The sequence below is a fragment of the Microcebus murinus genome, chromosome 9 (assembly GCF_040939455.1).
Source record: "Microcebus murinus isolate Inina chromosome 9, M.murinus_Inina_mat1.0, whole genome shotgun sequence".
Taxonomy (NCBI): Eukaryota; Metazoa; Chordata; class Mammalia; order Primates; family Cheirogaleidae; genus Microcebus; species Microcebus murinus.
The window spans coordinates 59209081-59231771 of record NC_134112.1 but is presented as its reverse complement, the minus strand read 5'-3'; the positions used below and the strand labels follow the sequence as shown (position 1 = coordinate 59231771).

Here is a 22691-nt window from a genome sequence, read left to right as displayed (position 1 = left end):
GCCTTTAGAAGTGGTGGATCTGGGTACCCTGCCTATTCTTATGTTAATTATGGAGATTATTTTATTTCTTAGAGCTAAGATTTAGTAATAGGAGATTTCTGTTTCCTTGGAGGTGACAATGTGTATATATTCTCTTTTTGTTGCCATAGTTTATTAATGTTTGTTGGGGAGGGTGCTACTTTAAAGAGCCTCTTGTATAGCCAGTATTGGCTTTATCTGGAGTTGGGTTCTTGGGGGATTATAGAGGCAGTCAGCAAAAGCATGGAAAGGAATGATTATTTTCATTTCTTTGGTATTTAGATTCTTTCTACTCTTCCTTATGCTTAGTAGTTAGCACCAGTAGGCCAGGCAGGGTGATTCACACTTGTAATCCTAGCACTTTGGGAGGATGAGGTGGGAGGATCAATTGAGCCCAGAAGTTCAAGGTTGCAGTGAGTTATGATCTTGCTACTGCACTCCAGTGAGGACAACAGAGCGAGACCCTGTCTCTGAAAATCAACAAATAAATTTTAAAAATAACAGCACCGATAAAGAATATTAAAATATACATGATATAAGTAGCATAATATTGACTTTTAAATTCTCAATAATATAGTATACATATGGTATAAGGCAGTGACTACAAAATTTGCCTCTCTTAGGATTTTAATGGGGAATTTTTAAAAAAGCGTTTCTGTACCCCATTTTGAACTTACTGAATTAAACTTACTGCAAGATATAGGACTCCAGAAATCTTGTATTTTAATTTGCTTTCCCCAGCTTTTGAATGACTGGGAATAGATGAAATAAAATTGGCAAAATGTTGATAATTATTAAAGCTGGATAATGGATGATATGTGAGTATTCATTATACTATTCTATTTTAGTATGTGCTTAAAATCTTCCATCTTAGAAAATTTAAAAAAAAAGAAAAAGAAAGAAATTCCTAGCCTACTTGTAGTCAGCCTGGCACCAGTCCTGTCATTTGGAGCCACTATTCTCATTTGGATTTACAGTTACCAGAAACATTTACCGAGGACCCAGTGGTAAACCAAATATTGAACTCTACCTTTGAGATACTTTGAATGGAGGTTACTATGACATATGAATAAGGGTAATTAATTAGGACCGCTTATTACTGGCAAACATGGTAAGAGAAAGCTTCTTATAGTTACTTAACCAACGTTTTCTTAACTACTGAATATTCTATTCTCATGTAGTATTCTTTTTTTTTTGAGACAGAGTCTCGCTTTGTTGCCTAGGCTAGAGTGAGTGCCCTGGCGTTAGCCTAGCTCACAGCAACCTCAAACTCCTGGGCTCAAGCAATCCTCCTGCCTCAGCCTCCCAAGTAGCTGGGACTACAGGCATGCGCCACCATGCCCGGCTAATTTTTTCTATATATATTAGTTGGCCAATTAATTTCTTTCTATTTATAGTAGAGACAGGGTCTCGCTCTTGCTCAGGCTGGTTTCGAACTCCTGACCTCGAGCAATCCGCCCGCCTCAGCCTCCCAGAGAGCTAGGATTACAGGCCTGAGCCACTGGGCCCAGCCGATTCTCATGTAGTATTCTTTTGTGTGTAGATTTCCTATCCCAAATAGTATTTAAAAAGGTGAGGGGGGTGGCATGTAAGGTGGAATGAAGTAAATGACAGAGTATTGGTAAACATGTAAACATTCTCTTTCCTGGAAACATGGTGAGGAGATAAATAATTTTTATTAGAAGCCAGTATGTCTTTCTCATGTCTCTTCCTACAAATTTACAAAGATTACATCAAAAATAAATTTATTAATTGAATCAGCAAAACTAGGCATTAGTGCTATGTATAAAATTTGGCCTCAGGCCAGGTGTGGTGGCTCACACCTTTAATCCTAGCACTTTGGGAGGCTGAAGCAGGATTGTTTGAGGCTAGAAGTTCAAGACCAGCCTGAACAATATATCAAGACCCTGTCTCTACAAAAAAAATAGAAAAATTAGGTGGGTGTGGTAGTGTGTGCCTTTAGTCCCAGCTGTTGGGAAGGTTGAGGCAGGAGGATCACTTGAGCCCAGGAATCTGAGGTTGCAGTGAGCTGTGATGATGCCACCACTATACCCTGGGCAATAGAGTGAGATTCTGTCTCAAAAAAAGGGGGTGTTAGACAATGAAAAATATGTTAGTTATTCATTAGTTGTCCTTTAAGACTTCTAAGAATTTTACTTATGTCTATTACCCTTCTTTCCTTCCTTTCTTCCCTTGGTTGTTTTTTGTTGTTGTTGTTTGAGACAGGCTCTTACTATGTTGCTCAGGCTGGTCTCAAACTCCTGGATTTAAGCCATCCTCCCTCCTTAGCCTCCGAGTAGCTGTGATTACAGGCATGCACCATGGTGTATTTCTTTTTGTATTTAACTACCTTTAATATTCATTATTCATGGATTAGAAGGGACCATAATGTGATGATAATGGTAATGATATGTTACATTACGTGTTATGGTCCTTTTTAATCCAGAGACAACAAATATTAGGCAATCCTATTACTTTAGGATTTCATAGTCTTAAGTATCTCCTGCAAATATTTATTAATTACAAAGGGAAAGACAGTAACTTTATAGTAGAGATGCCAGCCAATGCCAATTAGCCAAGTGACTAAGGTTAACATCACAAGTTACATGGTTATCATCAACTCCCTGGTGTGTTGTTTGAGAAGGACAGAACATCATTCTGTGGTATTTTTATCAAAATGTATAACCTCATTGCAGTCATAAAAAAAGATAAAAGGAACTTTTCTAGATTGGAAGAAATTAAAGAGAAATAATAATTAAAGGTAATGTGGGACCTTGGGAAGAGAAAAAAAGATATTATTAATAGAAAAAATTGGTAAAATTTGTATAGTCTGTTAATTAATAGTTTTATAACAATTTTCTGCTTTGATAATTGTCCTATGGTTATGTAAAATGTTAATATTAGAGGATGCTCAATGAGAGGTATATAGGAATTCTCTATTATTTTTATAATTTTTCTATAAATATAAAATTATTTTTAGGCTGGGTGTGGTGGCTCATGCCTGTAATCCTAGCACTCTGGGAGGCCAAGGCAGGAGGACCGCTAAAGGTCAGGAGTTCAAAACCAGCCTGAGCAAGAGTGAGACCCCGTCTCTACAAAAATAGAAAGAAATTAATTGGCCAACTAAAAATATATAGAAAAAATTAGCCGGGCCTGGTGGCACATGCCTGTAGTCCCAGCTACTTGGGAGGCTGAGGCAGGAGGATTGCTTAAGCCCAGGAGTTTGAGGTTGCTGTGAGCTGGGCTGATGCCACTGCACTCTACCCGGGCAACAGAGTGAGACTCTGTCTCAGGGAAAAAAAAAAAATTATTTTTAAATGAAAAGTTTCAAGCCTCAACAGAAACTAGAAAAAACTATTTGCATTACTTACGACAGAGGGTTAGGTTTCCCTTTTTGCGTAGATTTCATAGAAAATAGTAGGAAAAAATATACATGGAAAAATGGGCAAAGGATATAAACAGGCAGTTTATGGAAAAAGAAATGTACATAATCAATAAATATATTAAAACACCATTTGCATAATTCAAGATATGCACATTAAAACAAGATATTTTTACTTTTGGGTTGTCAGTGATTAAAAGGTTTGATAATACCCACTCTTATCAGTAACACCTATATTACATAAATTGTTATTTACCTTTTAGAAGGCAAGTAGCAATTCCTTTGTTAGGAATTTATAGCAGTGCTGGTAACAGATGTGTATACAGCAGTGTGGGAAGAATTCTGAGATATATTATTAACTGAAAAGTAATAAGGTACAGAACACCATGTATATGGGATGATTGCACATTGTGTAGTTTTTTAAAGTATGTAGGTATGTGTGTAAAATAATGTTTTTTAAACATAGTGTCTTGTTGGTAAAGAGAGAGCCCTGGAATTAAATGGCAAGGGAAGACTTACTTTTCATCTTTAAAATTTTAGTTTTTAAAAATTCTAATTTTTAAAAATTATGTACATATTACTTTTATTTTTAAAAAATTTAAAAATACATACTTACAAAATTAATCAAGTTTGTTTTTGGATTTTATTATAATTTTTTTATTTTGAATGATATTACCCATTAATAAATATTATTGGTCAAGTGTAGTATTGAGTACTTTTTATATATAATGTCAATTCATTAATTTGTCATAATTTACTTAATTTTTATAATTTCATGTGAAGTATGAAAGTTAGATTTCCTAATAAGAATTTTGGCAAATGAGCTTGTATGTCAGTGGTTTATGTCAGTATTGTGTGTCAGTATTTATCAGTTACCTGGTATACTCATTAAAAACTACAGAGGCTTAAATCCTAGACTATGCTCTAGTAAACCTGGGATGATGCCCTGGAATTTGTATTTTAAAAGAGTTCCAGAGATGATTCAAATTACAAATTTAATATACCGCTTTCATCACTGTTTCTTTTTTTGTTGTTGTTGTTGTCTTAAGATTTATTTTATTTGCTATCAGTATAATGTTAGAAATTACCCTGCTTATGCCTAGAGTCCCTTTTCATTCATTGTTTTGAAAAGTAAATGTTCTTAGTTTTCTACATACCTTTACTTATGCTTTATTAGGAAATACCTGTGTGCCAATAGGACATAATTTATAGAATGTCTTTTTTTTTCTTACAGTTGATCACAGCAGAGTTAAGTTGACTTTAAAAACTCCTTCTCAAGATTCAGACTATATCAATGCAAATTTTATTAAGGTATGTATTAATTATAAATGATATTTCTCTGCCATACTTAATGTCTTCCTGCATACCAGTCTTATTAAAACTTTTTAAATTGCCTAAACATGGTACCAACAGCAAAAGAAATAAAAATAAAATCACTGCCCTGGCACATTTTGTGTACTTCTAGCCTCTTTATTCATATTCATAAACAGTTTTGCTTCATTTTATGGTAATAGATAATATTTGTTGTTTTGTTTCTTTTACTTTGAAGGCTCATAAATACTTTACCTATCACTGAATCATCTTTTCAGTTACCCCTCTGAGTTTATGCACATAGATGTACATGGTTATTCCCTGTTGTTGAAACCATATAGGTGGTTTCCAATTTTTCTTGATAGTAATACCACAGTGAACATCTTTTGTTCTTTTGAATAATTTATTGAGATAAATTACTAGGACTGGAATTACTAGGTAACACTAATTTTAAATTATGGAACATAAATTTAAAACTTTTGGCAATTGTCACTGTTTTAAGTGGCAACCCAGATCCAAGATTAAATAGTCTTTTTTTTTTTTTTTTTTTTTTTTGGTAACCTTTATTTGGATACCTTTGATTTTAAATAGAGACAGATGCAAACTGCCACTTGATTGAATTTAAATACAAGGCTTGAATTTGTTCCATCAGTTATTCTATGCTTTTGAATCTTTCAAGTCATATGACACTGTAATTTTCAGGTGTTCATATATGTTATTTATTTACTTTTTAATATGATATTTTGTTGATAAATATTAAGTGGTAAGAATTTATGTGGTAAAATTAATATATATGCCAACACTGAACAGTCATTGTTTTAAATAAAAACTTCTTTTTCAACAAAATCAATTCTATTATAATGGTGGTAAAAACCAAAATTAATAGATTAAACAAAAAACAATAAATAGTTTGCTGTTTCAGATGTTGTCAGTGTTCATATCTTTTATAAGGATATTTGTTAAAAGTTATAGTTTTTAATTGTGCTTAATGACACTGATTCATTGTATGATTCAGTTATGTGGTAGTTCAGTATTTTAGTCAGCTATCCTGTTTGGGTATATTTTATGTTTGTTTACTTTATGTTTATTGTTTAAAACCTATCTAATTTTAGTATTGTTTTATAATTAAACTATATTCTTATATTTATGCTACAGCTAGCTTTGTTAACTAGGTATTAGGTCTTTTGTTTTCAATCGCTAGGTAAATAATAATTTCAATTAGTATGAGGTGGTCCTTCATTACCAATTCTGTGCTCTGTGTCTAATAAACATACAAAAGTGTAATAGTCACCAAAAGCAGAAGTGAATTGAATATATTTTGCCATGCTTTTATGTACTATGAAAGAAATATTATTTAGAAATGCATTAGATGAAAACAACAGTATTACTAATAAAATTTAAAACCTTAAGATTTAGGTAATGAAATATTTTTCGTAATCATAATAAATGTAAAAGTTGATTTTAACCATTTTAGGGTGTCTATGGGCCAAAAGCATATGTGGCAACCCAAGGACCCTTAGCAAACACCGTAATAGATTTTTGGAGAATGATATGGGAGTACAATGTTGTAGTAAGTAATTTACCTTTCATAATATATTTTGAGAAATATATATGTAATGACATTACTGAATAAGGAATGAGAGGATATTTTAGCCATATGATATGTTTAATTATAAGTGACATTTACTAACAAGACAACTGATTTTTAGGATATCATTAAATTCTCACAAACTAGTCTAGATATTTTAAGAGTGTGTGATAGGACCATGCATGGTGGCTCACACCTATAATCCCAGCACTTTGAGAGGCCAAGGCAGGAAGATGCCTTGGGGCCAGGAATTTAAGACCAAAGTGGACATCATAGCAAGACCTCATCTCTACAACAGATAGAAAAAAATTAACCAGGCCTGATGGTATACTCTAGTAGTCCCAGATACTTGGGAGGCTGAGGTAGGAGGATCACTTGAGTCCAGGAGTTAGAGGTTGCTGTGAGCTATGATGATGCCACTGTTTTCTACTGGGGGTGACATTGAGACATTGTCTCAAAATAAAACAAAACAAAACAAAACCCCAAAATAATAAAAACCAGAAAATAAGTGAGTTAGGGAGGATATTGCAGAGAGCTACTCTGTACTAATGTGTATCACCCTGGGAACCCAAGCATTTGTTCTGGTGATGATTTGGTTGTGTGTATGTGGAAAATCAGTAATGTTGAGCTTTCATTCCTGTCTTATGAGCATTGTAACAGTATTTTTCTATGGAATTATAATGATTTTAAAGCATTGGCATCCCTTGTTAGTCTTTGAAAGATTAGTAAAATGAGGGAAAAATTCTAGTTGTTAATGTTTGCTGATACTTCAATTTAAAACTAGATGTGCTTGGGGATTGACTGGGAAAGGGCATGAAGAAACTTTCTACATGATGGAAACATCCTGTATCTTGATAGGCGTTTGTGTTGCACAGATGTATGCTTTTGTCAAAACTTAGTGGTCACCTAAGATTTGTGCTTTTTTTTTTTTTTTGAGACAGAGTCTCAATTTGTTGCCTAGGCTAGAGTGAGTGCTGTGACATCAGCCTGGCTCACAGCAACCTCAAACTCCTGGGCTCAAGCAATCCTGCTGCCTCAGCCTCCCAAGTAGCTGGGACTACAGGCATGTGCCACCATGCCCAGCTAATTTTTTCTATATATATTAGTTGACCAACTAATTTCTTTCTATTTATAGTAGAGACGGGGACTCACTCTTGCTCAGGTTGGTTTTGAACTCCTGACCTCAAGGAATCCACCCACCTCGGCCTCCCAGAGAGCTAGGATTACAGGCGTGAGCCACCGCGCCCAGCCAGATTTGTGCATTTTATTATATGTAAAATTTACCTCAAGGGGAAAATACTGTGAACACTATAAAAGTTAATGAGTTCTAGATAATGATATGCATGTTGAAGCATTTAGGGGAAAATGTATTGATGTCTTCATTTTACTTTGAAATGTATAAGATGGGTTGATAGAGGGATGGCTATGTTATAAAACAATTATAGTGAAGTGTTAATGATAGACTATAGATGATAGCTATACAGTGTTTGCTGTAAAAATCTTTCAACGTTGCTGTATGTTTGGAAGTTTGCCTAGTAAAATGTTGAAAAGGGGAGCAGATATAAACTTTATGTTTAAAGATGGTGTTAAATTAAATGCATTCATTTTTAAGATAATTCTATTAAATGCATTTTAATTAATAGTGTTATTTAATTATATAACTATCCTAAAAGTAGTATTTTAATATAATTTCAAAAATCAGAAGTAAATTTGTAAGATTAACATAATTTAATTCAAGCCAAATAAATCATGTTGACTAGAACCAATTTAATTTGTTGCTATATGGTCAGCCCTTGTTTGGAAGGTTGTGATTCTGATAATTTCTTTAACTTATACATTTAATATTAAAATTACTTTTTTAGAAAGACCAAGTATACTTCTGTTCAGGTTAAAAAGTAATTATTCAAATTTGTATTTTATTAAAAAGTAAAATTGTGTTTAACTGATACATTCTTCATCCCATGCCCTCCACTGCTTCCTTTTAGATCATTGTAATGGCCTGTCGAGAATTTGAGATGGGAAGGGTATGTATACCTCTTTTTATTATTATTTCATTTTTAGGAATAAATATTTTCAGTCTTTTATTATTATTATTATTATTATTATTATAGTCTGAGCCTAAGTAGTTAAAGTAGATACTTTTATTTTGGGGTTCTGCTGTTGCTTTTATTTGATACAAGGAACAAAATACTCTAAAGCATGTAAAGGCTTTATGTTTGTTTGTTTTTAACATTTTATAAGTACATTTTATGACATATAGGCATACCTCAGAGATATTTTAGGTTCAGTTCCAGACCACCATGATAAAGCAAATATCAAAATAAAGCAATTATCACAATAAAGCAGTCACACAAATTTTTTGGTTTCCCAGTTATATAAAAGTTATGTTTACACTATACTGTAGTCTATTAAGTGTCCAATAGCCTTCATTATGCCTAAAAAATGTATGTAATTTAATTTAATACTTTATTGCTACAAAAAGTTAACAGTCATCAGAGCCTTCAAGTCAATCTTTTTGCTGGTGGAGGATCTTGCCTCAACATTTATGGCTGCTCAATGATCAGGGTGATGGTTTGCTGATCGTTGGGGTAGCTGTGACAATTTATTAAAAGAAGGCAACAGTGAACTTTGCTGCATGAATTGATTCTTCCTTTCATGAAAGATTTCTCTGTAGCATATGATGCTGGGGTTTTTTTTTTGTATTTTTTCTTATTTTAGCATATTATGGGGGTACAAGTGTTAAGGTTACTTCTATTGCCCACGCCCCAGTCCCCCCTCGAGTAAGAGCTTCAAGCATGTCCATCCCCCAGTGTGATGCTGTTTGATAGCATTTTACCCATAGCAGAACTTCTTTCAGAATTGGAGTCAATCCCCTCAAGCCCTGCCATGGCTTTATCAACTAAGTTTATGTAATATTCTAAATCCTTTGTTGTCATTTCAACAATGTTTATAGCATCTTCACTAGAAAGAGATTCCATCTCAAGAAACCACTTTCTTTGCTCATCCATAAGAAGGAATTTCTCATCTGTTAGGGTTTTGTCATGAGATTGCAGCAATTCAGTCACATCTTCAGGCTCCACTTCTATTTCAAGTTGTCTTGCTATTTCTGCCACATCTGTAGTACTTCCTCCACTGAAGTCTTGAATCCCGTGAGGATTAGAATGAACTTCTTCCAAAGTCTTATTAAAGTTCATATTTTGACCTCCTTCCATGAATCATGAATCTTCTTAATTGCATCTAGAATGGTAAATTCTTTCCAGGAGGTTTTTAATGTACTTTGCCCAGATCTACCAGAGTAATCACTATCTATGACAGCTGTTGCCTTACAGAATATATTTCTTAAATAATAAGACTTGAATGTCAGAATTGCTCTTTGTCCCATGGGCTGCAGAATGGATGTTCTGTTAGCAGGAATGAAAACAGCACTGGTCTCCTTAAACATCTCCATCAGAGCTTTTGGGTAACTGACCATGTGCTTATCAATGAGTAATAATTAGAAAAGAATTTTTTTTTCTTAGCAGTGGGTCTCAACATTGGGCTTAAAATATTCAGTAAACTATGCTGTAAACAGATGTGCTGTCATCTAGGCTTTGTTGTTCCACTTACAGAGCACAGGCAGAGTAGATTTGACATATAATTCTTACAGCCGCTAGGATTTTCAGAATGGTAAATGAGCATTGGCTTCAACTTAAAGTTGCCAGGTGCATTAATACCTAACTAGAAAGTCAGCTTGTCCTTGGAAGCTAGACATTGACTTTTTTCTTTAGTTATTTAAGTCCTAGATGCCATCTTTTTCCAATATAAGGCTGCTTTGTCTACACTGAAATCCATTGTTTATGGTAGCTACCTTTAATAATCTTAGCTAGATTTTATGGATAACTTCTTGTAGCTTCTATATGAGCACTTGCTACTTTGTCTTGCACTTTCATATTATAAAGACAGCTTTCCTTAAACCACATGAACCAACTTCTGCTAGCTTCAGACTTTTCTTTTGTACCTTCCTCAACTCTCTCAACCTTCTTGGAATTGAAGAGATTTAGGACCTTGCTCTGGTTTAGACTTTGGCTTAGGGAAATGTTATATCTGGTTTGATCTTCTGTCCAGACCTCTAAAACTTTCTTTATATCAGGAGTAAGGCTGATATGCTTTCTTTTGCTTTCTTATTATTCTTATATTCACTGGAATAACACTTTTAATTTCCTTCAAGAACTTTTCCTTTGTATTCACAGTTTGGCTAACTGGCAAGCTTTTGGTCTCTCTTGGCTTTCAGCGTGCCTTTCTCACTAAGCTTGATCATTTTTAGCTTTTGATTTAAAGTGAGAAGTACAACCCTTAGTTTTACCTAACACTTAGAGGCCATTGTAGAGTTATTTATTGGCCTAATTTCAGTATTGTGTCTTGGGAGACAGACCCAAGAAGAGGGAGAGAAAGAGTGGAATGGCTGGTTGGTGCACAACATTTATCAATTAAGTTTGCCATCTTAAATGGGTGTAGTTTATGCCATCCCAAAACAATTACAGTAGTAACATTAAAGATCACTGATCATAGATCATCATAACAGCTTTAATAATAATGAAGAAGTTTGAAATACTGCGAGAATTACCAAAATGTGACACAGAGACCTGAAGTTAGCACGTGCTATTGGAAAAATGGGACCGATAAACTTGCTTATTGCAGGGTTGCCACTAACCTTTGATTTGTAAAAAAAAAAAATAATAATATCTGGAAAGCACAATAAAGTGAAGTACAATAAAATGAGGTATACTTGTACTTAAAATAACTGATTATATACTGTTACTTGGTAATTTTCAGATATTTAATAGTTGTAAGTAGAACACCATTTATGGACTGAAGTGGGGTGGTATTACAAAATAAAATTGAGCAAATAAAAATGTGTTAGATAAAATAATTTTGATTATCATTTATTTATAGTTTGACTGTTCTGATTAGTCTTTTTACAAATAATACCATATTTTTTGTTTGTTTTCACTATCTTTTTAAACACTGGTATTTTTATGCTGTATACAAGTGAAATTTGTTCTAAAATTGTTATGATGTCCTGAAGCATATATTCTTAAGTCCTCATATTAGTAAGTGATAATATATTTACAGAGAATAGGTATTTAAATAAAATAAAAGTGTGGCTTTCTATACACATGACATACAAATCAAACAAATTACATAATAATTTTATTTGAAATTTTCTTATACTAATGTGATTTGTTAATGTACAAAAATTATTTTTAAGTTATAAAAAGTTTAATTTTTTTAGTAAGAGATGTATTACGAAAGCAAGACATATCTCTCAGTTATGTGAAATATTAATAAATGGGAAACCTTATTTTAATAATTTCTTTTTATTCCCCTCAGCCACATCCTTTACCAATATTAAGTAATGATGGACAGAAAATGAAAAATCTAAGACTAGAAAATATAAAAACTGAGAAATTATTAAATAATCAAGTTGTCTGTTTTAAGTATTGTCAATGTGTACTTCAATATTATTATTAATCATTATATTAGGACATTTTAATTTCATTCTTCTAATGTTTTCTTAAAGTTATTAAGGTTTAGGATTTGTTTTTTCATTCTATGAATAAGCCAAGCTCACACTGTTATTAGTAGTAGTACTTGATGAAAAATTAAGATGTATATGGTACAAATTTTTTGAAGCCAAATTTTTGTGATTCATAGTGTCTTGTTAGTAGTAGACTGTGAATGAGTTAGGACCTATGAAATTTTTGGGTAACTTGGACTTTGTTCATGACTTTGAATATGACTTAATGGAAAGAAAGATAATGAAATCAGATAAACCTACCCTTTACTAGTGTTTTGATCGTGATGCAGTATACTTCCATTTGAGCTTCAGTTTCCTCATCTCTGAAATGAAAATAATACCCACCTTGCAGTATTAGAGATTGAGCATATATGAGGCTTTACACATAGTTTTTGATATTAATTGTTATGAGTTTTATACCAGGAATCTAAATATCAATATCCTTATTTACTTAGTGCTCATCTGAATGAAGGGCATGTTATTCACACAGCTTTTGATTCTTACCTAAATGAATCTTTTATAAATTGTTTTCTGTTTGCTTCAAGATATTAAAGCTTTACCAGATAGAAGACAAAATTTAAAAGCCCTCAAAAATAATTTAATTTTATCATTTTCTATAAACTTCTTGAGAAATTATGTTTGAGGATTACCTATGGTTTTAAGCCTCTAAAATATTAGTAGTATTTGCTCTAACCTGACATACCAGACAGTTCTATTATACTTAGTTGTACTGTGAGGAGTACTGCATTTATATTTGGAACTATTAGAATTTAATCAGAAATTCATGACTGGTTATATTTCCCACTGCCAAAAGGTTTATTTAAGCTAGATGGTCACTTCTCTTCCCTTTTATTGGGTCTTGATAAATAATTGCATAATTTCTTAGAATCTGAAACACTGTATCTTCTATAAAATTAGGCTTTTCAGTCACATAATTTTCTAAAATGATAAGTGTTATTATTAGAAACTAATGAAAATTGAATTTTCTACTATTTCTCTACCTGTTTAAAATAGGAAGGCAAGAGAGGAAAATGTAATCTCAAATAAAAGTGGGTAGTTAAAATGATGTATTATGGTTGTAGAGGGATTTTACCATCAATAGAACATTTGAAATATACTCTTATTTAGTACATACAGCAACCCTGTAAGATAAGGATTATTATGCCTATTTTTACAAGTAAAGAAATTAAAGGTCAATAAAACAGTTGAGTTAGTACTTGCAACATTCTTCTGATGCCATGTAGAATGCTCTTCCACTTTCTCACATATTTTACACTTAATGAGAATATATCCAGATACTGTAGAGATTGTCATGTTACAAGCAGTAAAACTTGCCTGGCAACCCTAAATGGATCTCCTCATGCCAGATACTTTTTTTAAGGCAATTTTTCTTTTCTAGAGGAGGATTTTTAGTCTGCCCTGTAGACTAGATAGGCAGGCAGCCTTATGTTGAACAGTTGATACTATGTTAATAAGGTTCTTAACACTAATTTTGGAGAGGACACAGTAGCCTACCTTTAATAACAATTGGGTAGGTCTTAGCGCTCCCAGCTCCTTGCCTATTGATGTCAGTGTTTCTATTTTGGAGAAGGAGTAGCAAGCTGAACCCCAGGACAAAGAATATTTATAACAATGTAAGAAAAACTACCATGTGGATTACGCACTAATCGTGGTGTTTTGGTGGGGTTTTTTTTGGATAACAGAAAAAATGTGAACGCTATTGGCCTTTGTATGGAGAAGACCCTATAACGTTTGTACCATTTAAAATTTCTTGTGTAAGTACCTATTTTTATAAATATTTTTAATCAGAAAATTGGCATGCTAGACTGAAGAATAATTAAATTGTAATGTGTTATAAGGTTTATATAAGCCAACTATGCACAATCCTACACTTACAATAAACAAATATTAATAGTGTTTGTTTTTATAGTGCTTTTAAATTCAGAAGTTTTGGGGATGACTGAAATTTTCATAAATGTATAATTTCCTTGTATGTTATTTTGTTAATTCTGTCTTAGCCTTTGTATATCAATTGACAATTAGTGTTTATGTATATGAGTAAATTGAGTATAACAGTATGCTATGAGTGGTCTATTTGGAAATTGGTGTATTTGTTTTAAATTGAATAAAAGGAAAAGACCCTTGATGATTAAAGTATGGTGTATCATGTTAACCTTTCATGTTTATGTTATGCTTCCCAAAATTATTACAATTATGTATAAGGTTGAGTTTGAAAACTGCCATCCTTGCAAAGATTGATCCTTTATGGCAGATAATTTGATAATTTATTCTTTACTGACAATTTATTCTTTACTATTTAAGACCTCTGGAAATGAATTAAATTCCTATGTACTCTTTTTTTTTTTTTTTTTTTTTTGAGACACAGTCTCACTCTGTTGCCCAGGCTAGAGTGCCATGGCATCAGCCTAGCTCATAGCATCCTCAGACTCCTGAGCTCAAGCAATCCTTGTGCCTCAGCCTCCTAAGTAGCTGGGACTACAGGCATGCACCACCATACCCAGCTAATATTTTCTATATATATTTAGTTGTCCAGCTAATTTCTTTCTATTTTTAGTAGAGACAGGCTCTAGCTCTTGCTCGGCTGGTCTTGAACTCCTGACCTTGAGCAATCCACCCACCTCGGCCTCCCATAGTGCTAGGATTACAGGCGTGAGCCACCGCCAGGCCTAGAAGACTTTTAAGACTTCACTTTTTTAAGAGTAGTTTTAGTTAATAAAATTAACAGGAAGCTACAGAGGTTTCCCATATACTTCCTGCCACCACACGTGTGTAGTCTCCCCTATTATCAACATTCTCCACCAGAGTGGTCCCTGTGTTACAATTGATGAACCTGTATGAACGCATCTTTATTACCCAGAGTTCAATAGTTTACATTAGGGTTTATTGGTATTTTACATTCTAGGGTGTAGACAAATGTATAACAACGTGTATTCACTTTGTGGTATCATACAGAGTAGTGTCATTGCCCTAACAATTCTGTGCCCCTCACCTCTCTACACCCTGGTAACCATTGATCTTTTTATTGTCTCCATAGTTTTGCCTTTTCCAGAATGTTACATAGTTGGAGTCATAGTTTGGATTGGTTTCTTTTTTTTTTTTTTTTTTTTTTTTTTTTGAGACAGAGTCTCCCTTTCTTGCCTAGGCTAGAGTGAGTGCCTGGCGTCAGCCTAGCTCACAGCAACCTCAAACGCCTGGGCTCAAGCAATCCTCCTGCCTCAGCCTCCCGAGTAGCTGGGACTACAGGCACAAGCCACCATGCCCGGCTAATTTTTATATATATATATATTAGTTGGCCAATTAATTTCTTTCTATTTTTATGGTAGAGACGGAGTCTCGCTCAGGCTGGTTTTGAACTCCTGACCTTGAGCAGTCCGCCCCGCCTCGGCCTCCCAGAGTGCTAGGATTACAGGCGTGAGCCACCGCGCCCGGCCTGGATTGGTTTCTTTCACTTAGTAATACACACTTGAGGTTCTACCATGTCTTTTCATGGCTTGCTAGCTCTTTTTATTATTGTTATTATTATTTTAATTGACATAGTAATACATATTCATTGGATACAGTGTGATATTTCAATACATGGGTACAATGGAGAATGATCAAATCAGGGTAATTAGCATATCTATCACTTTAAGCAAACTGATGACTTAGAATGGTTGTTTTTATAATTATCAAGTACATCTGGAATTTTTTTTTTCTTTTTTTAGTACATAATTATGGCAAAGAACATCTGGAATTTTAAAGGTTAATTTTGTATCGTGGACCTCAATACAAGTATTTTGTTTGTTTTGATATGTCTATGTTTTTGTTTTAATGTTTTCACCGACTCAAATGTGTTTCTCTTTATTTAGGAGGATGAACAAGCAAGAACAGACTACTTCATTAGGACACTCTTACTTGAATTTCAAAATGTAGGTACTTCCCATTTAGAGACAGCCTCTTAAGAATTGTTTTCAAGGAGAAGATATATAGTATATTATCTTATTTAACATAGTTAAGGAAATTTTTTTTAGTTATGTAAAATAATGAAGAACATCAGAGTTGTTAGGTTTTATTCAGTATCTTTGAAACTTAATGCTTATCAAATTATCATACATATTAAGGTAATACAATATAAATTATTTATTAGAACAACTACCTAAATTATATTTACTATATTTAGAATAGTTATGCCTTCTTTGCTACAAATATTTTCTCTTATTGCAGTAAGCAGATTATTACATTTTTTTACGTAATTATTACCCTCTTTTACTACTTTACAATTTTTAAAAGACAAATCACCATCGGAGCTAGGTCTCCCTTTAGATATATCTTGTTTATACTCGAGGTCCTTGATTTCAGTGCCTCAGCTATGTAAAATGATAATGTCTCTAGGAAAGAATCAAAGAAATATCTGATGGACATTAAAAGAATGCCTGTCAACTTCTTCCTCATCTCTTAATTTTAATATCTTAATTTTTAAACCATTGTAAGTAATTCATCGTGGTCAAGAACTATATCATTCTTCCTAAACTCATGCATTTATAAACATACAAACAACTTCCTACCTTCTTGTTGATAAGCAGATAGTTCCAGTACTCTCACTGCCCCTTGACTTTACTAATCATGTCCCTTTATATGAGTCATTTATTATGCTTTGGTTGCTGTTTTTTGATTTATGCTAATAATAAGTTCTTTATTGAATTTCTGTAGTATATCAGGCATCTCAATCCTCCTAACTTCATAATAACTGATACTGTTAACTCCATTGCACATAGAGGAAGATACAGAGGCTTTGAGAAGTTAAATAGCTTACCTAAAATTATTCAATAAATGGCAAAAGTAGAATTTGAATACAGTTTTGCCTAGATTCCAAGCACTGCTCTTTCTGTTAAACACCTAGAATAATTGTTCTCATTATGTTTTGACATCAAGATTCCTTTACATTCTTAAAAATTATGGAGGATCCCAAAAATCCTCCTTTGTTTTTTGGGGTTATATTTTTCAGTATTTACTAAATTTAAATTTTTTTTTAAAACATGAACACACAAGCATACATACCATTAGCTGTTAAAGAAAAAGGCAAATAACACTTAATATTATTATGAAAATTATTTAAAACTCATAGGCTCCCCTTCCCTCACCAAAGGGTCAGGAGGATTGGGGTACCCAGACCATGCTTTGAGAATCACTGATCTGTAATAAGACAAGTGGATTGGGCAAGTTGGTTTCTAAGTTCTTTTTCAGTTTAATAGTCTATTAGCCAAATTACAATAGTTTCTAATGTAATGCTTATGGGATATTGCTCATGCATTTAATCGTGTAGATTAAATAGTATGTATAGTGTAATGATTAAAGTGCACATTCTAGAAGTAAGACTGCTAGGTTTAGATCCCACATTTGTCACTTCCTATGAAACTTTAGGCAAGCCATTTTGTCTCTCTTAATTTCCTTACCTATAAAATGAGGATAGATAGTATTAGTAGTTCTTTCCTCATGAAGAAATATTATTACATGTGAAGCCCTTAGATCATACTTGGCATGTGGTAAGCAGTCATAAAGTGTAGGCTATTTTTTATTTGGTTTTTCTTTCCTTTTCTTTGTAAGCAATGCTAAATACCACACAGATATCTTAGAAATGGTAATTGAGATATGCAGCTTTAAAATTTGCAAATGTATTTTCATAATTGTTGAATTTCTGTTTTTCTTGAAGGAATCTCGTAGGCTGTATCAGTTTCATTATGTGAACTGGCCAGACCATGATGTTCCTTCATCATTTGATTCTATTCTGGACATGATAAGCTTAATGAGGAAATATCAGGAACATGAAGATGTGCCTATTTGTATTCATTGCAGGTACAAAAGAATTTCCCAAACATAGAAATACTATATTTTTTGTTTAATGTTAAATAAGGTTTTATTTCTGCATTAATATGAAAGCAATCCTGAATTTCTGCGGGCCTTGATATATAATATGTTTGAGACTGAGGCCTTCTGAATTACCAGATGAGATAATCTCGTCTGGTTGACAGACTATTTAGAGTAATGTTACATTAAAACATAAGATCATCAGCCAGGTGCAGTGGCTCACACCTGTAATCCTAGCACTCTGGGAGACCCAGGTGGACGGATCGCTCAAGGTCAGGAGTTTGAAACCAGCCTGAGCAAGAGCGAGACCCCATCTCTACTAAAAATAGAAAGAAATTAATTGGCCAACTAAAAATATATGGCGAGAAAATTAGCTGCGCATGGTGGCACATGCCTGTAGTCCCAGCTACTTGAGAGGCTGAGGCAGTAGGATTGCTTGAGCCCAGGAGTTTGAGGTTGCTGTGAGCTAAGCTGATGTGCCACAGCACTCTAGCCCGGGAAACAAAGTGAGACTATGTCTCAAAAAAAAAAAACAACATAAGATCATTTATTTGAAAATGGTATTCATATGATGGAAAGCTATCCATACTTTTTATTATTCACCAAGTAGAGCATATAGTCTCATACATACCCATCATACTTTACATCTTAAAGTCAATATAGTAATATTTTTCTTTTAACCAATTCTCCTGAAATAATGACCAAGCAATTTTTGTACCTGATAAACATTGATGTGAGATTTTTAAAATATATATATATATATGTGCATATATAGGGTCTTATTGATCTAAGATACTATCAATTCTAAGACACTTATTTACTTATTTTATATATATTAAGAATGGACAATCATTGCCACTTTTAAGGGAAAATGTCATTTGTAAGAAGCCATTGATGGTAAGATATATACCAGTTTCAGAGCTGTTACAATATAGATTAAAGTATGTTTTAGAATTGATGAAAAACTCAATCTCATTTCCTTTCCAGAGGAGCATCAGTTTTCACGTTGGCATTACTACCTGTCATATGAAGTTATATTATTTATAACTACTGAAAAGAATCTAGCACTCTTACAATATAGTAAAGTAACATTAATATACATTTACTAGGCATTTTAATCAAATTATGTTTTATAGCAGATTACCTCATTATGAATATTATGTAACACTAAATGATTACTGATGTTCAAACAGTCTGTGAAAATGAAAGTACTAAGTATAGATGCATCTACTTTAACTTGCTCTATAGAAATCTTTCACTTATCAAATAACGTTTGAAGCTCAATTTGGTTTTACAAAATTAGTCATTTGGACGTGTAAGAATTCATGTCAACCCTGCCTTTAACTTTTGGGGGAATGAATATGAGAATATTAATTCTTGGGGAGAGGAGTATTTAATTTTATATTCCAGGAGGGGGGTTAATTTTATAATATATTTTCCCTAAGATAAATCAGTTTAAGATAACCAACTATTCTTAATCTAACATTTTGGGCTATCTGGCCATTTCTTCAGCTATCAGGCTCTTATCATTTCTCCAACTCAATCCTCTTAATAATGAAGAGCAAAAAATGTTCCAATTGGGAGGAAAAAGTCCTTTCATTTTTTGGTCAGGTCAGGAAAATTAAGAATGCCTGTTATGGCCGATAGATCATAAGCCTCTGTATAATTCTTGGATCCTTAAATGTTGACAGTCCTTTTTTCCCACTCATCTGACAACCTCTGTACACCAAGAGGCTTCTGGATTATAACCTATGGCTCTGCTCATAGAACTCATTGTTGCACTCTGTTTAGAAAGCTTTTTAAAAAGTATTGGCTCCATTGGATGACTTTTTTTTTTTTTTAAATAGAGTTCAGTATTCAAGAAACTCAGTAAGAAAATACTTAAGGAAAGATACTAAGCAGTATAACTAAACAAAGGTAAAATATAGTAGCCACCTGGCTTTGCTTTTTTTAAGCTAAATTTCTATTATGGAATTAGGAATGTTATGGAGAATACCCTTTTAAAATAAATAACATAAAATTGAATTAGTCAAGAAAATATTAAATGTTTGCAGTAGGTTTAGTATATAGGTGTCATTATAGTATGGTGATATAGGGTATTTTGAAACCTAATTTTTGGAATTTTACTAGACAGGTCAATGTATGGGTTTCTAAATAGTAAAAGCTACTTGAATCCTGAGGTGATTTTTCTATTCTTAAGTTTAGCTTGCAATAGATTCTTCTAAAGGCCTTACAATCCTAGTACTTTTTTTCCTCATAAGACTGCTATCAATTTATCCCTCTAAATGACATATTATCTGCATCCACATTTGTTATTAAAAGTAAATGAGCCTGGCATGGTGGCTTAGGCCTATAATCCTAGCACTTTGGGAAGCTGAGGCCAGGAGTTCAAGACCAGCCTGGCCAACATAGTAAGACCTCATTGCTACAAAAAATTTTTAATAATTAGCCAGGTCTGGTGGCACGTACCTCTAGTCCCAGCTACTCGGAGTCTGAGGTGGGAGGATTGCTTGAGCCCAGCCGGGAGTTTGAGGCTGCTGTAAGCTATGGTCATACCACTACACTCCAACCTGGGGGAGAAAACAAGACCCTGTCTCAAAAAAAAAAAAAAAAAAAAAAGGAAGTTTTTTTAGACTTAGAGATTTACTGTTAATTACTTAAATAAAGGATTTTTTTTGTTTGTTTGTTAAGATGAAGCACTGAAGATAGTTTTCTTATCCAGTTGGTCTGATTGCAATGCTTGTAATTAGTGAAGTAAGAAGGAAAGTGAATTGCTGTTGGAAATGTGGGAATCAGTTAACAACTTGCTTAATTAAAACAATTTTTTTCTGTAGTTAATTCAGTAGTTGACCATTTAATTAATTAGTTGACTGGTTGAAAAAAAAATCTATTTAATTGTGGAATTAAAAGATAAATTAATTTGACTTGACTTCTTTACAAGTTAGTTGAAATTATTTCCTGCTCTGTTATAAATCCATTTCACTAAGGTTTTCCATTAAAAAATAAATTGACTATTTAATATTTTTAAACAACCAAAACAGTATGTTAACTGTAATGATTTAGAAAACACATCCATAAAAGGAAGGAAATTCTTTTTCCTTTGACCAGTTCTGCTAGAGATAACCATTGTTAAAACTTTAAAATGTTGTACTTTTAGTACGTGTATGTATATGTATAATATTTTTTCAAAGAATGTTTCCCCATTTATTATGTCTTTCTAGATGGTATAAATATTCTTCTGTAATACATTTTAACTGTACTGTATATTTAACCTTCATTCTTTGCTTTTTAATTTATTACTTCTCCCTCCCTTCCTTTTTCAGCTATTTTAAATAACAACTTAAATGCTCAGGGCCATTCTATTTTTTTGTTTTTAGTTTACTTTAGTAAACTAAAACTACTTTATTTATTTATTTTTTTTTTAGGAAACTACAAAACAGTGGAATAAAACTACTTTAGTTGCCAGTCTTTCGGTTAAATCTTTGAGCACATCTGCAGTTATTTTATTAGGATAAATATCTAGAAGTGGAATTTCTAGGTCAAAGGACATACACTTTTCTTCCTTTTTATATATATTTTAAAATTTGTTATCCATAAAATTGATAGCAATTACTCCTTTCAATGGCAGTATGTGGGAGTGCATGTTTCTCTATACCCTCCCCAATAATGTGTTATCTCTTTGTTTGCTTTTTAGCAATACCTATATGACAGGCAAGTTTTTTTTTTTCTTGGTCATTTATATCTTTTGTGAAGTACTTGTTTGTATGTTTTGCCTATTATTTTATAACAGGCATTCATCTTTTAATATTTCTACAAGTTATTTTTATATATTGAGGATGCTAACCTTTAATCATGTTGTTAATACCATGGTTTTTCATGTCTTCGGCCTATGTTTTGGCATACATAAGTTTTAAATTGTCATGGAGTCAGATTTGTGAATCTCTTCATTTATGATTTCTGTTCATTGAGATATGCTTAGAAAGTCTTTCTCTAATAGAATAGTGTAAAAATTTTGCCTATTTTTAAGTACTTCTATAGATTTAGTTTTTCACATTATATTTTAATCTCTGGCATATTTTTCATTGTTAAGGTGTGAGGTAAGAATCTAATTTTTGCTCTTCTTTGGTAGTGATTCCCTGTACCATTTATTGAAAAGTCTAATCTTTCCCCTTTGAAGAATTCACCATTATGTAATAAATATTTACATATACTGAGATCTATTTATAAATTTTCTGTTGTGTTTCACTGATGTGGTTGTCTATGTCTTTGTAATATCATACTTTTAACTGTCAAATTTTAAATATGTATCATTTAGTCCTAGTAACTCTTAAATTCTAGAAATATTTCAATACTTGGAATTCAGAAATGTATGAACAGCTAAAAATTAACATTATTGGTGTTTATTATTAAGAGCTTTTAAAAATCATATTTGGTTGCTTATAATGTAATTTTATCAGGAATTTTTAGATTACATACTTAATAAACTACTGGTATTTTGAAAAATTTCAAAATGTGCATTAAAATGCTACACAACTTTTTTTCTGCCTAAAAATTATTCTGGTGATGTCAGTTATATCTTTTAATTAGTCGTAGCAATACTTAATCCTAAGGCACATATGCCTTCCTCTAATTGAGAATCAGTTTTTTAAAAGTATTTTTGTCATATTTTATAATGAAAAACCTGTGGTATTTTACACTACATTCTCCAGCTCCCATTCATTCTTTTAGAAGATGAGAATGCATCAGTTGTCTTTGTTCTTTTAGTGAAGTCATCGCTGGTGCTCAATCCTCTTTCTAGGGCTTGTAGCATTCTTTGTCTTTTAGCAGATTGAAATGACGTACTGTCTCTTCTTCCTCCTGTGCTCTAGAACACAAGAGTCATCTTGAACATAGAATAAATTTATTTCTGTAAGATGTTGTTAGCTAGTCAAAGTTTCTAAGGTAGAATTAGACTTCCAAACTGAAGGCTC

The 22691-nt window shown here is 32.8% G+C and overlaps 1 protein-coding gene across 2 annotated transcripts in view; it reads left to right on the top strand.

Moving 5' to 3' along the window:
- PTPN12 (protein tyrosine phosphatase non-receptor type 12) overlaps positions 1-22691 on the top strand; it is a 96177-nt gene that overhangs the window by 46301 nt on the left and 27185 nt on the right. For both annotated transcript variants that reach the window (XM_012747281.3, XM_012747296.3), the window contains exons 3-8: positions 4635-4711; positions 6186-6281; positions 8285-8323; positions 13560-13631; positions 15726-15785; positions 17567-17709. In XM_012747281.3, the coding sequence (XP_012602735.1) occupies positions 4635-4711; positions 6186-6281; positions 8285-8323; positions 13560-13631; positions 15726-15785; positions 17567-17709 (487 nt within the window). The remainder of the gene's footprint in view (positions 1-4634; positions 4712-6185; positions 6282-8284; positions 8324-13559; positions 13632-15725; positions 15786-17566; positions 17710-22691) is intronic.